This window comes from Triturus cristatus, chromosome 7 (genome assembly GCF_964204655.1).
Source record: "Triturus cristatus chromosome 7, aTriCri1.1, whole genome shotgun sequence".
In the NCBI taxonomy this organism is placed as follows: Eukaryota; Metazoa; Chordata; class Amphibia; order Caudata; family Salamandridae; genus Triturus; species Triturus cristatus.
In genome coordinates this window covers 569,430,914-569,447,076 of record NC_140590.1, presented here as the reverse complement: position 1 = coordinate 569,447,076, position 16,163 = coordinate 569,430,914, and the positions used below count along the sequence as shown (strand labels likewise).

General features: G+C 44.0%; 1 protein-coding gene across 1 annotated transcript in view; it reads left to right on the top strand.

The window, feature by feature from the left end:
- The window catches only part of HEATR9 (HEAT repeat containing 9), a 237,439-nt gene extending 221,938 nt beyond the window's left edge, over nucleotides 1-15,501 (top strand). Inside the window, exons 14-16 of the mRNA XM_085614945.1 lie at nucleotides 6,033-6,119; nucleotides 12,368-12,459; nucleotides 14,919-15,501. Coding sequence (XP_085471071.1) covers nucleotides 6,033-6,119; nucleotides 12,368-12,459; nucleotides 14,919-15,129 — 390 coding nt within the window. The 3' untranslated portion in view covers nucleotides 15,130-15,501. The remainder of the gene's footprint in view (nucleotides 1-6,032; nucleotides 6,120-12,367; nucleotides 12,460-14,918) is intronic.
- Nucleotides 15,502-16,163: the final 662 nt, after the last annotated feature.

Below are 16,163 nucleotides of genomic sequence, written 5' to 3'. Positions count from 1 at the left end.
CACACACTTATGCACCCTTACCCAAACATCATCCCTCTGGCACGAGTCTCTCTCTCTCACACACACACACACACACACACACACACACATACACAGACGCACACACACATACACACACACACAATCATAAACAAGGAGGGAACCTTGCACTGCTACTACACATGCTGTGCATGGTTTGTGTGTGTGAGGAGATGTGCATTGCTGCTGCTTGTGGCATTTCTCTTCTGTGCGTGCAGGCTCGGGAAGCGTCCATTGCTGCTGTGTGTGTCAGGAATCATGCTCTCCTGCAGTGCTACCAGATTCAAACCCAGGGTCGGATGTGGCCTTTACTCCCATTTCTCTGCGTGGTTCCTGGAGCAGCCTGAGACCTGTCTTTGAAGGTCCAGGACCGCTGGTGGCGCCTCTGCCACTTTCTCCAGCTCCCCAAGGTTAATTGCAACAGGCTGGCACCAGAGATAGAAAAAGGATGTGATCAAAGGAGGAAAATAGAGGGAGTGGAGACAGAGAAGGGAAAACAGAAAGGGAAAACACACAAGGAGAAAAGATAGGAAGCGAAAGGTGGAAAAACTGCGAAAAAGGGAGAAAGTAGCGACGAGAAATAACCTGGAACAGTGAGAGAAAGGGACAGGCAAAGGATGGTGATGTATTAAAGAGGCATGAGGTGACCGATGCCCCCTTCTGGGCAGAGGTGGATATTCTAGAGTCTATCACACCGGCTACACAAACACCTCTAGAGAGACTGCCATTCTCCTGCACAGGTGCTTCTCACTCCAACACACCATGACAGCCTGGCAGATACACGGTGATCGAGGGGTGCATGAGGGTTACTCACTGGACCTTCACAACGATGTATGCTCCCCTTGCCCTGGTGGATGACACAATTCAGGCCCTCACGCTTATGCTACTGCAATCCCCCCCCGGGAGCACAGTGGTGGGAGGGGACTCTAACGCAGTCATGAACCCCATAGCTGACACAAACAGCCCTCACCGTCGGAAATTCTTGAGCAAATGGGCAAGCTCTATAGCCCTTACAGGTTCATGGCGCCTAATCCTTCCAGCCACTGGGTAATATACGCATCATTCTAACACAGATCACTCGTCCTCCAGAATTGATTATTTCTTTATGCCCTCAATGAATGCCTCTATGGTGGCCCAAGTGCAGATTCTGTTGTGCACGTTGGCGACATGTGCCCCTGCTGCTGGTGGTAAAGTTGCCCACACTTTGGGTGGTAGGGCAGTGACGCCTAAACACCTGATGCCAGATGTACGAATGCAAATTGCTTGTGCAAAACGGGTTTGCGACCCGTTTGCGCATGAAGTTTTTCTCTGGGCCATTTACTAACACTATTTTGCGAGTTGCAAATAATTTGCGACTCACAAAATAGTGTTTTGCGACTCGCTATTATGAAGAGGCGTTCCCTTCCTAATAGTGACTCACAAGTCATGAACGAATGTTTGGCAACCGCAATTGCGGTCGCAAAACACTTGCAATTTACCGCCTTCTTCAAGAGGGTGGTAATGCGTTCGCAAATGGGAAGGGGTCCCCAGGAGACCACTTTCTCTTTACAAATGCAGCGGAATTATTTTTTAGGGGCAGACAGTGATCACAGGGACCCCTACCTGCCCTTAAAAAATTAAACGAAAACGTTTCATTTCTTTTTTAAAATGCATCCCGTTTTCCTTTAAGGAAAATGGGCTGCATTAAAAAAACTGCTTTATTTAAAAGCAGTCCCAGCCATGGAGGTCTGCTGAGCCCATCAGGCCACCATCCCTGGGAGGGCCAGCCATTCCCAACGGGGTCGCAAATTGTGAGTGCCTCATTAATATTCATGAGCTCGCATTTTGCGACACCATTGGGAAACGCAATCAGTGTCTCAGACACTGTTGTACATGTGAAATTGCGACTCACAATCGAGCGCAAATTGCGAGTCGCAAATTCAAATGACCATACATCTGGCCCCTGGTGGCTGTGAAACGCTTCTTTTGCTGACTTCATCTGGCAGAAGATTGTTGACTACACGGAGCTCAACAAGGGTTCGGTGGGATCCCAGACTTTGCTCTGAGAGGCAGTGAAGAGTGTCCTGCAAGGACAGCTGATATCATATCAAACAGCAACCAAACAAAAGAAACACTGAGACATCGCTGAGCTCGAGTCAGTGATACACCGAGCTGAGATAGAGGGAACCGATCCCAGGAAAAGCCAGGCACAGCATCGCTTAGAACTGCTATGGCTAGCGCTCAGGCAAAAACTACTTGACACAGAGGACCTTGCCCAGCACGCAGCACAATATAGGATCTATGAGATGGGAGACAAGGCAGAGAAGCTACTGTACTGGTTGGAAAATCGAGAGCTGGAACACCATAGCCTAACATCATCGGATTGTGTCTTGCTAACTGCCCCTGTCCAAATTGTCAGCAAATTTGCATTGTTTTATGCACGCCTGTATGCGGGGCAGCCACTGCCTTCAGCAGAGTGTGATCATCCTATCATTAATGATTTCATAATACCTAGCCTCTCCAGCGCAGACAGTTTGATGCTGGGGGAGCCAATTATAGACAACGGGATAAGAACTGCTATTCAGTAACTCCAGGCTGGGAAACACCTGGCCCTAACCGATTCCCACTGCAATTCTTTAAGAAATACTTGGTGCACTTGATGCCACTGCTTCAGGACATATATACTGAGGCCCTTGCCCATGGCGAACTACCACACAACCTTCAGGGTGCCACTACATAAGTGATTTTCAAACCTGGGAAAACACCCAACCATGACATGCCCTATATGCCCATATCTCTCATCAACATTGAGTTGAAGATGCTGGCAAAAATACTGGTGAGGAGGCTACTAACAGTAATTAGAAAAGTGGTCTACCCAGACCAGAACTGGTTCATGCCACAGCGCAGCACCCGTCATTGTTCGCAACGCCTCCACATACTGATGGCTAAGCCAGCATGAGGGAAGGGGCTTGAAGGGCCCTGGTTTCCCTAGACTCTGAGAAGGCTTTTGACTCCGTCAGATGGTAGTTTATGTTGTAGTTGCTACAGAAAATAAACTTTGGTCCCCGCTTTAGGTGCTGCATAGCTACATTATACTCTAAGTCAGAGTATGGGTCAATGGGGTACTGTCTCCTGCATTTACCATTAAACAGGGCACACTACAAGGATGTCCCCTCTCCCCTCTCATGGTCGCTCCGGTCATAGAACCACTTGTCAAGTGGATCAGATGCAATGCTGAGCTGTTCAACTTTAGCTGGTTGAAGGGTATAGAGGACAGAATCTCGCTTTATGCTGATGACTCTCTAATATATATATTAGTGCTCTGGAAACCTCTCGACACTGTCCAGATTTATGCAGATTCATATGGGCTCACGGTTGACTTGTACAAATCCACCTACATAACTTTCACCAGGCCATATGACAATATACACCACGCTGCCATCCTTCAATGGGCGGACCAATTTTTCTCTCACCAGCTGGGCTGCACCGGACATGAATGTTGCACCCATGATTGCATGTAATCTGGATATGTGTGAGCTCCTGCTCTTGAATATGGCAGGAAGGGGTTCCCCATTCAAGATGAGCTCCTTGCCCCGACTTCTCGATAATCTACAAAGCTATCCATATGGCCTACCCCCTGCTTTCTTCCCAAACCTCCAAGCAACTATAGTAAAATTCCTGTGGAGAGGGGGCCAACCACGAATTGCATTCTGAAAATGTGTGCTGGGACCCTATGATGGTGGGTTGGGTCTGGCAGACATACAGCTAAAGTACTCGGCCAGCCAAATCCTCCTGATCAATGACTGGCTGTTCACAGATTGTGGGTACCACCGTGGAATTATTGCATCTTGAGTGGTACAATGTGTTTTGCCTTTTATATGGATTCCACACCTGCACTGACCTTCACCCTGCGACAGCGAAATCTATAGCTTGCTGACATCGGGCGCTGAGGTGGATTAAGTGGCATGGGGTGCTGACTGAGGAGATGCCACTGTGGGTAGGCACAAGGTTAAAACACACCAATTCATTGAAGGGGTTCCGGGCCTGGGTTTACATAGAAATCTCCAAACTCAGCGACAATTCTATCGCTACCTGCAAATACAACACACCCTCGAACATCACCACAACAACCTACAATCAGTTCCAGACTAGAATCCTATAAAGGCCCATGTGACTATGTCCCCCATGGGATGGAAAGGATCTTGAAGATAGATGGAGTGCTTTTGAACTACACCACAACCCCATGACAGCACTGAGGGAGTGTTGGGAGGAGGATGTGGGCACCTTGGAGGAGGAAGACTGATTGGAGGCCAGGATGGCCCCTCATGTCCTGGCTGTCTCTATGAGACTGTGACTGATTCTGCTCAAGTACTTTCAGCATGTATACTACAGCCCATCATAACTGAGTAAAATGAAATGGGACATTGACCCACACTGCCTAAGGTGAGGGGCATCACTTGAGACCTTTTTCCACACTGTCTGGGAGTGTCTGGTGATACAAAGAAATTGGTCCAGTATATATAATCTACTGTACAGGGTGGTGGAACGTTTGGTCGCACCGGTGCATAAATGATGCTGTTGGGGCTGATGGATGAATGGGGAGGTGGAAGAGGCACTAGATTACCGATGGCCACCAGCCTCTTACTCAGCAAGAGAGATATAGCCCGGCATTGGAGGGCAGAGTGTGCACCAATGTGAGGGCATGGACTAATACCATGGACTTTTGAGCCAAGGCAGAAGAATACATGTATAAATCTAGGGACTACCCTCAGAAGCACAACAAAGTTTGGGGGGCATGGATATCCTATTCCATGAACTCTGATATGTGAAAATCTAAAAATGGTCTTTTGTTGTGTACATATGCTTAATGGCGGGTGTGAAAAGGGCTGCGTCAAGAATGAAACACTGAGGGGGAGATTTTCAAAAAAGTCATGCAACGCAGCGCAGTCCCCCGCGAGGCTGCGCTGCATTGAGCGACAGGGAGGGAGCAGGAGAGCGCCATATCTTTAGAGATATGGCTCTCTCCTCCCCTTTCCTTTGCGCTGGCACTGATTTCAGCTGCTGGGCGCCATGCACACACCTTTGTGCCGCAGCGGTAGGGTGTGTGCATGAGTGTAGCATAGGTTTTGTACAGGAAGGGTACCCTTCTTGTACAAATTATTATGTCTAGACACGACGGAAAGCTTTTCCCACTTTGCAGACGTGCTGCACAGTGCAGCACACATGGAAAGTCCGAAAAGCACAGAGAAATGAAAGCATTTCTCCTGTTAGCGCCTCATTTGAAGGGGCGTTAACTTTTGGCACAAAACCATGTTAACAAATCATTGTAAATATGGTTTTGCGTCAAAAGGCATAGGTGGTTGCATGGGAATGCCCATGTAACACCCCCTCTGCACAAAGTAATGGAAAGCAGTGCTTTGCACTACTTAGAGGGTGCTTTCCAGTGCAAAACTTGTTTTGCGCTGGTAAGAAAATAGCAATAAAACAAATTTGAGTAGGTTAGCATCACATTTGTGACATGAAACGAGCGCAAAAGGTTTGAAAATCTCCCCCCTAGACTGATGTATGTGAACACTTTCTATGCTACAAAACCAATTAAAAAGAGTTGGGAAAAAAGAGGCATGAGGTGGAAACAAGACTACGCAGCCTTGGTATGTGGCACCATTGCTACACCGCTGAATAACAAAAAGAATGCCTGAAACCAGGGGCCATGATTTAGAGTGGGCATACAAAATATAGGGCCTGATTCACAAAGGTAAACTCAAACTAGGCCTAACCTATTCTTTTATGTGCAAATGTCCCCACCCTAACTGAGGAGGCACTGCAGTTGTTAAAATTAGTATTAGTAAAATTAAACGCATAGTTTGTGAATACCCAAAAATACCAATCTTACACAAACATGTAAGTTTACCTTTGTGAATCAGCCCTGCCTACTGGCTGGGCCTGGCTAGTTCCCCATACTGCTGTCCGGGTATTCTGCTGAGCAGTGTTTACAGCCATGAACATGCTTATGACCTCCATCTTTGCTGTTACAGGGCACCATTGGACTGCGCAATAAGCGTATTTTGCGCCTCCTTCTAGAAATGCTGGACCTGGATCCCAGTAAAGGTGTACGAGTTGAGGTGAGCCCCATCTATTTATTCTTTTTTTTTTAAGTCAAACTGAGCAACTGTTGGATGTGAAATTTTACATATTACAATTCTTTTAAGGAGAATCAGGCAAATCGTCTTGGACCGAATACTGTACAATACACAGGCCTCCCCAGCCTCACCAGAATGCCTGTCATTTCAGCCCATCGCCACACGGTACCTACCTCCATGCCATACGCCTGCGATGCAGATCAGTCCATTTCTTGGAATTCCCTCCAGGATCCCCACAGTTTATCAAACTTTCTGGGGCAGCCCTGAGCCTTATATATGGATTTTTCTGCCAGCTTACACCAGTCATATTTCTTCTCCACTGCTCCACTTTCAGAATCTCCTCTGAACTGCCCCCCAGTCTAACAGTATCTCTCCTGGCCACCATGAGGGCCACATTGCACCTTAGTAAAGTACATTATGACATAGTCTGTTTCCCCCAAATGCCAAGGAGAGCAGGAGGTGCAGGGGGGAAGCCGAGTGACAGGTCTTCCCCCGTTACCATGTACATTCTAGGGCACTCTATTCACCAAAATAACTGAGTGTGCCGACTGACCACAGCATCGAAGGCAATGGTCTGTGTCTGATATCTCCATGCAGTGCAACCTGGTCCACGTGAAGTGTGTACAATATAAGATGTCTGGCAACCCCAGTCCCTGCTTTAACCAAGGCAGCTTCTAAACATCCAACTTCACTCTACGTCTCTTGTCTGCCTAAACCCGATCACCTAGCAGAATATCTAATGTACAAAATATCATATGGGTATCAGGCATGTAGTGTTCTGTAGAACATATAAGCACCTTGGCAGAAACACCATCTTTGCCAGTGAAATTCAGCCCATAGTGGACAATGAAGGAGTCTTCCAAAAGCCCATTGAATTCTGTAGCCCCACCATCAATCTGCCATATTTCACTGTATCGTTCGTCTGGGTCCCTTGATACCCAGATTCCCATATATCTAAATCCCTCTGAGTCCCATTTCAGACCTTAGTCTAGAAGTTGAGGCTCCGGGGTGTGCTCCAGCCTACCAAGGGGAAAGAGACTCGACTTAGCATAGCATAGCAAAGATATCCTCCCAAACAATTCCAGTTCTGAAAGTGCGCAGAGCCCTGATCGAACAGGGTCCTTCAAATATAGTAACGTGTCATCTCCTGGATACCCACTCGAGCTCCCCAAGTCCCCAAATACTCTTGCAACTGAGACAAAAGTGTCACAAACGCAAATGTAAAGATCATAAGGGAGGGCACAAATCCCTGCCGGGCACCCCGTCCAAGGCCCAGACATCCAAGATCGCACCCCCGTTCGCACTCTAGCTCGTTGGTCTGTTTAGAGTAATTTAACCCAGCCAATGAAGTTAGGGATGAACTCTATGTATTCCAACACTACGCAAAGATGTGTCAAGCCCACTGAATCAATCACACGTTCCAGGTCCAGTTCAGCTCATGATCCTCTTCACAGTCTGCTAGGACCCTCATAATATACATCAGTTGTCTGATGATAAACATTATACTCCTGCCTGGGATAACCCTGTCTGCTCTGTTTTTACAAGGGACCTGATGACATCCAATAGTCTATTGGCCTGGGTCTTGCTCACAACCTTAGCATCTGTATTTTTTAGAGTTATCAGACTGTAGGATGATACCAGGGTGAGATCTTTATATATTTTGGGCACTAGAACTACCATCACTTCCTGCATTGTGGATTGCAAGAAACCAACCTGATTGGCCTCTTCAAAACCCACCAAACGTTTATCTAGTAGAAGCGTGGCCCTTTCCTGATAAAAAGTCCACTGTGATGCCATCTAAACCTAGGGGTTACTTCTGGCTTTTCCCACCCAAAGGTTCTTTCAGGTCAGGTTCACGGAGTGAAGCCTCCAGCATCTCTTGTTGTGCTTCTGTTAGGTTTACCAGTCACGTCCATAAAGGCCCTTACCCTATGTTCATCTACTATAACGGGATTGACTGCCTTATAAATATTTATCTGTTCCTTCGCTGTTACCACCTTCCCATCACTCCTTTGCAATGATAGCATATGCTCATTGGGCATTTCCCATTTTAGCAGCCATGCTAACAGACCACCTGATTTAGTCCCCTTTCTAAATAACCTTTCTCTATGACACTTATAAGAGTATCTATCAAGCTGGGTAATAGTGTCTTCCATCCATCGTTTTATGTCTAATGGCAGTTGTATGTAATCCGAGTCCATCACTGCTGTTTTTTTCTACGTCCTCTCACACTCCAAAAATTCATGATATGCATTCCCCTCTAAGGGTGACATTATAAGCCTCCCACTTTGTAGCACTACTATTGACAGACCCCTGGTTTTCTAGGAAGTAGTGCTTGGTAAAATCTTGAACATGAGTGAGGGAAGTCAAGTCTGTTAGAACTTCTATCTGCAATCTCCACACAGGTATTTTGGGTCTGCATAATATTGTTATTATTAAAAAAAACACTGGAGAAAGGTCTGACAAAAATATATTTAAATATATTGCAGATTCAAACATCTCCATGCCCTCCTGTATACCCAGCATAAAATCTATCCTGCTATATGTATTGTGTCCTGGGGAGTGTAATAAATACACCTTGTTTGTGGGATGCAGATGCCTCCAAACATCCGGCAGATTATATGCTGTTTCAGGTTTCAACCCCGATCTAGGAGGGTGCTTGTCTAGCTTCCAATTCCGCACACAGTTATGATCACCTACCCAAATAATCTAGCATCTATGTGTCAGGAGGCAACTTGCATAACAGAGGGGAAGAACTGTGCATTGTTCACGTTTGGGGCGCACGTGTAAACCAAACACTTCTTCGCTCTATCAAGGATGGTGAAAATAACCACATATCTGTCTTGTGGATCTCTAACTTCCTCGTGTAATTTAAATGGGACCCCTGGGGCAACCCAGATTAAAACTTCCCTAGCATAATTAGATTAGCTCGCAGCGTAGAGACATGACCCTACCATTTCTTACCAAAATAGGACACCTCCTTCCTCTGCAAATGGGCTTCCTGGACCCTGGCTATATGGACCCCATGTTGTTTCATGAAGGCTTGGACTCTATATCTGTTGGGAAATGTGTTAAGCCCCTGAAAATATGAGGACATAACTTTTCTACTTATAGTGCCATTTTTCAATCAGGTCAAAGCCATGCATCACACCAACCAGAGTTGACCTCACTGTGCCCCTCCAGCCCTCCTCTTGTTAGAGGACCTTCCCAAACCATCTTATCTTTTCAATTGAGAACAACAAATCTTCCACCCTTCTTCCCCTTTTCCCCAACTTGCCATTCGCCCCGGTATGCCCCAAGCCCCTTAGTGGCACCGATGGGCCAGACACAAGTTCCCGCCCTAACCCAAACAGGAAAAAAAAACTTTGATTACTCCAAACTACTTTATGTTTATTGCGGTTCTCTTTTTGTCAGGCAGACACTCATTCCTGTCAAGGGGAGCTCTCAAGCCAATCCGAATCCACCAGTGTTTCTTCTGGCCACCACCGTGTTTAGCCTCTGCAGCTTTCCCCATTTACTCCTGACTTATCTTATTGTAGATAATGTTATCCAACAACCTAAAAAGCGTTTCACAGCATATATATCTTACTCCTGAGGGCTAAAGCACAAATATGTATATACTGGCATCTGATTACTTACTGCGACCAAAAGAAAACACCAGTAATTGATAAATTCATGGACTGTATTGCCTCACCTCCTCCTCTATTATCACCAGCACTTTTCCCTGCACCCACTGTGTCCGCAAAAGCTTCCACTGACCTCTTTTGTGACACGTTAGGGTGCCTGCCTATCCTGAATAGGACACATCCTCTGGCCTCAAAGTCCCATTCTCCTAACTACTACACGGTCTCTGGACTGTCTCCAACCTCCAGATCTTCTCTGTTGAAAAGACCCTCATCCCCGCCATCTTGAAGGGCCAGTCTGCCGGGGGCAAACTTTTTCCCAAAATCCAGTGGATAAGGTAGAAAGCCCTGTGGCTGAAAGTGAATCTGCAGACTAGCTGTTTCTTGTGCTTTATTCATCTACCTAGATGCCAGGCCCTTTTGATAAAGGATGCAAAGGTTTAGTTGTAATGAGATTGAAATGGAGGAAGTGGTTGAAGCTGGCTACCTACAGCTTTGAACCTTATCTTTGGATGTTGGCTGGGAGTGAGAGCCCTCTCCCATGTAGTGCTGCAGACTAGGCCTATCCTTGGATCAGCCGGCATTTTGGGAGCTGAGTTTTTGGAGTCTACAGCCCATTGCTGTGCTGGAGTCCCCATCTGAGGCAGACCAAGGTATCGTGGCAGTAGGGGATACAATAATTTGCCAGAGCTTCCCATACTCATGGTCTGCAGGTGGGCTGGAATTCCTTTTTGTGACCTGTGGCTCTCTGTAGCCTCACTGCTTGTTCTGGGCTGTCTGATGTATTGGGACTGAGGTTTCTTTGTGAAGCATTAGAGATGTATTTCAGGTATCCTGAAGCTGTGAGTGCATAACTCCTCTCACATATTAAATAGAAGGGTATAGGGATGCCAATCAGTCTGTAAAGTGACATTAAGAGTATATAGCATGCTTTAGTGGTTCATAACATTGCTTTAGAGGAGAGGCAAGACGAAAAATGTATCACTCACAGGGAAAAAGGGGGCCCATATATCCTCCATGAGTTGGTCACCACCAATTGGACCTACAGGGATTTCAGATCAAACAATCTAGGCCTATTTGTTGTCCACAGAATTAAGAGAGCTAGAGGCAGAGGTCGTTCTTTTACATAGCTTGCACTAAAACTCTGGAACTCATTACCTACTTGCCTGAGACTAGATGACAACCTAATGAGCTTCAGGAAACAGTTAAAAACCTATCTCTTTCCCTAAATATTCCTAAATACCATCACTCTAGCTAGGGCCGATATCGCTGGGAAGCCTGGCTTGGGTAGCCACGCGCTATATGTGAATTGAATTGAAAAGGGATGTCCTAGGTTGGGGAGGAGGATTCACCATAATGACTGCCTTGGTAAGGGATACGTCCCTCCATAATGGCACTATCCCTACGGATGTGTATATTGCAGTGACGATGTGTTTCACAGGCAGGAAAGGTATGGTCCAGAAGGGGTTGGGATGGATGAACATGTATGATTGTTAAGAGATGCTACAAGGAGAGAGAGTGCATCTGGCAGGATCCTTCCTTTTATTTAAAAAAGGACCAGCTGACTGGTCTGATAATTGCAAAGTATTCATCCAGCCAGGGGTCTCCAAACTTTTCTCTAATAAGAGCTACTTATGTTTAATGAAAATCATCCAGAGCAACTAATAATATTATAGTTTTAATATTGACCACATGAGGCAAGATTACATAGTGACCATATGTAAGATTAACAGCTGTGATCAGCTCAGTGCATCAGGCAGGGTTACAAGAAGCAATTTAAAAAAGGATTTGTTTACGTGAAATGCCTCTACATGGGTAATATACAACAGCCATTAGTGCAATGCCCCTAGCACCAAGTTAATAGCATTAGTAATACATTTCCACGAACACTGCATGATATATCACTCACACGTCAGCTTTACATTTTTTTTAAATCAACTCAAACATCAGCTGATAAGTTCTAAGCAGGCACAAATCTTTGTCTCAAATGCAAACTTTTTAATTTTGGTATACATATATTAATTCAACCAAGCAAAAACTTCTAATTTAGTAGGATGGGCTGCACACTGGTACAGGTAACTGGAGAGCTACCAGTAGCTCACGAGTTATTCGTTGTAGAAGCCTGATCCAGCCCAATACATTTTAATTAGAAGTTCAAGTTCGACCAGCATAGCCCTGACATGTTTCTAAGGTCATGCTTGATGCGGTACTCCAGTCCAGATTTATTTTTCTGGAATTCTGAGACTTGTAGTTTAGTGTATTCCATTATAAAACAAGGCAACAATTCCAAGAATACAAAGGAAAAAACTGGACTAGAGCAGCACATCTCCATGGACCTTGTAAATTTGGTAGCTCTGCCAGTATTTTGATGTCAAAGGTCCTCATTACAGCTTGTAGGCAGCCATACCCTGTTTATAAAGCTCAAATCCTCCCACTCACCTAATGTCTACCTTTGCTGCTGCTGCAGGGTGGAAAATCTAAATTAATTGATCTCAATATGTAATTATTTCTAAGTCCTCTCGATTTATATATCTCTTCCTCCCTCTAAGAGTACTACTGGGGGCAGCCAATGAGAGTGTGACTCTGTCTTTACCTTTCTCTGCATAGATCATCCGGATGGCATCTGCTCTCAGAATGAAGGAGCCATCAATGCTGCGAAAGCTGCAACTAAAAGTCGAAGGAGAAGGAGTATTGGCCCGGTAAGAGCAGTCCTGAGAGTTTCTGGTCTAGAGATGGGCCCTGGCAAAGGAACCTAATCTTTTATCTCATCAGTGACTGAAGAATAATTGTGTGTCTGGTGTCATGGAGAGGTATGTGGGTGGTGTTTGTTTGAAGGGGCACAGTGAAGCTTTTGGGCTAGGTGGGCAAAGTGCCCAGAGGAAAGCATAACTTCAGAAATTGTGACAGATGTGATCATGTTGAGAGTGTGAGTGACACAAATATCATAAATAAAAATATAATGTGACATAAATATAATGTAAAAAATATAGTGACTTTAAAAATATTGTGGAGGTGAATATTTTAGGTAAGAATATCATTTTTTGCTACATAATATGTTTTAAGAATATTGTCGTATTTTGTATTATTTACTTTAAAAGTTGTAATAAATATAATCTCTTTAATTAATGTAATATGTATTAGTTATTATATTAGTTTCAAGTGTTAGTATTTTTAGTATACTGTTTAAAATATAGTTTGTAATTTTAAATGTGCAATTTTTTATTTAATTGGTTCATACATAATATGTTGTTGGATTTTTAGGAGACTAGTGTGGGAAGTTAATTAAACTATAATTAACTCAATTTTTATGTTAGTTATTTTTGTTGTTAATTAACCCCTTCAGTGCGGTGCAGATTACCGCGCTGTGCAGAAGGGTTCGTGCGCGGGCGGGGCAGTGACGGAGCGGTTCTGTCATCCGCACAGCGCGACCGACGCGCATGATGGAACCGCTCCGTCACACGCATCGAAGGGGTTAAACATTTGTTTACTTTTGTATATACTATGTAATTGTGTAATTGTTATTTTATTTATTTAAGTGACAATTATTTATTTTTTATTTATTAAATGTATGTTAGTAATTATTAATATTTAAGGAGCAGGTTGTTGGGTTTGTAGGGGGTCAGACTGGGAAGCTAATTAAATTTTAATTAACTTAAATTATATGCTACAATGTGTCTATAGTAAATTAAATATTTAATTGTGTAATACTTCTTTTTTCTGTTTAATCATGTAATTATTAAAATAATTATGTAGTTTTAAATTGTAAATTATAATATATATTTTACTTTTTATAGTTTTGTAAGTAAATTGTATTTTACGAGTGGGTTGTTGGGCTTGTAAATTAAATGTGTGAAAGTTATTGAAATTATTTTGTTCTAATTATTTGTTAGTAGTCATTTTCAAGTGATAATTTGTTTCTTTTTAACTGTTCATTTATTATTTAAATTGTTTATTGCTTTTGAAATATTTATTAATGTATTGCTACATGTTTTAATAGTAATGTTCGTAACATTTCTTTTTTATTTATTTTATTCAAGTAATATTTTTCATTTAAATGTGTTTTATTTATTATTTTGTTAGTGTGTTAGTGTGTTTGGATTGTAAGGAGGAAAGTGAATCTAATTTTACTTAATTTAATATTTCCTAAAATTATTTTGTATTTGTTATTTTTTTTTAAGCTGATCTTTTATGCATTTTTATATTAAATATTACTTACCAAATTATTGTTTTTAGGTATTTAACTATTGTCTAGAAATTAATTATGAGTTCGAATGGTATATGTAATCCTTTCATGTGATCTTTCTGCAGTTCACCACTTTCCCTCCCTACTGTTGCATACGTTGAAGTGGGAATAGTAAATGTAATCCCTCAGAAGTCCAACACTTTCCCTACTGTTCCTTAGACTGGAGTGGGAATAGTAAATCTACCCCTGCAATATCTAACACTTTCCCTACTGTTGCATAGATTGGGGTGGGAATAGTAAATAAATCCTCTGCCAAGTCCAGTTATTTCCCTCCATTTGCTTGGACTGGATAATGAAATAAATTATTACAACTATTTACCATTATATATTGTTTAACTAGTTAACTATTTGAAGTGAAATACTTTAAAGCTGACATATGATTAAAAAATGATATTCTTACTTTTTTTCGGCATTATTCTCTCCACAATGCCATTACTATTATAAATATAGAAATACAATATTTTAGTATACACTATTTTTGACACAATATTCATGGCACATTATTTCTGTTCCCAATAATTTGCCATCTAGCCTTTGAGAGATTACACCGATGAGCACCAAAACATCAGTGTTTGCAGCCGCGGTCGGTAGTAGGAGTAACTGCAGGGCGGTGACGTGGGGAGGGGAGGGGCAGGGTGGGGGGTAGTAAACTATGGATTATGGAGGTTTACAGGTAAGATAACATATAAATTAATAAAACGAATTTCGTTGCGTGCACTGCATCCCCAAATGCGATGCAGTGCACGCAACGAAATTCGTTTTATTAATTTATATGTTAATTTACCTGTAAACCTCCATAATCCATAGTTTACTACCCCCCACCCTGCCCCTCCCCCACCCCACATCACCGCCCTGCAGTTACTCCTACTACCGACCGCGGCTGAGTGTTTGTGCTTTAATTCTTGGCTATTTTAGGGCAGCTGCGAAAGCTTTGAGGAATATCCAGAAGAACGACGATCAGAAGCTCACCCGGTGGTATGGATCGACCACTCCAATCCCAGTCAGGCAGACCCCATGGGTTTCAGACACTCAACTCTCCTTGGCCTCGGACTCGGCCCCAGAAACCCCTGAGGAAAGTCTATCCAACTTCAAAATATACTTAGGGAACTTTAATACCTTTCCTTGAAACCCCATAATATAGATCCACCCTAAGCAAAGACATCCTTACAGAGCACCCACAACACAGCCACCAGATGCCCTCAATTCACCCCCTTGACACCCCTTATAGAGCTTTCTGAGATCTTTGTCGTAGCTCTGAGAACACTGACATGGCTCCATAAGACCCGTGGTCCATCAGAGCCCCTGACATATCCCTGACACCATCGATATCCCCCTCAGCCATGACAGAGTTCACTGAGACCCCCTGAAACAATTACTTGAAACCCACGACAAAGTGCCCCCACCATCTTTTCACCCTCACTACTTTGAAGATTACTGCTTTTCCTCACTGTAGCCTTTCGTAATGTTACTCCTCCCTAACCAATATCTGATTAATTAAAAAAACATGCCAATATTGTGATTTATTGCTTCGATATTGTGTTTTATTGCTTCCCATAGTGTAATAGAGCCAGCAGTCTAGTAGCTGGGGAGGGCGGAGCCAGAGGGTCAGGGGAAGAGGAGGAGTTACGAGGGGATAGGGCGGTTAGTGAGGGGACCAGATAGGGACAAGAGGTTAGTGAATAAAGCTCCTGGTAAACCATTAAAAGTGTTTGTGCTTCTTTGTAGCGCGATGCTACAACTGGCGACGAAGGTGGGATAAACAAGCCCACGCCATTATAGAGCCCAGGAGTGTGGTGAGGAATCGGACCTGCCTGAAGTGAAGTGATCTAGTAGCTGGGGAGGGCGGAGCCAGAGGGTCAGGGGAAGAGGAGGAGTTACGAGGGGATAGGGCGGTTAGTGAGGGGACCAGATAGGGACAAGAGGTTAGTGAATAAAGCTCCTGGTAAATCATTAAAAGTGTTTGTGCTTCTTTGTAGCGCGATGCTACAACTGGCGACGAGGATGGGATAAGGGAGCTCAGGCGAAGAGATTGGAAGACAGAAAGGACGAAGCGATGTTACCGGTGTGGCCGTGACTACCCCCATGTGGACACCTGTCCGGCCATGGGCCAACGGTGCAGGAAATGTGGGCGGTCCAATCACTTCGAGGCAATGTGAGGGG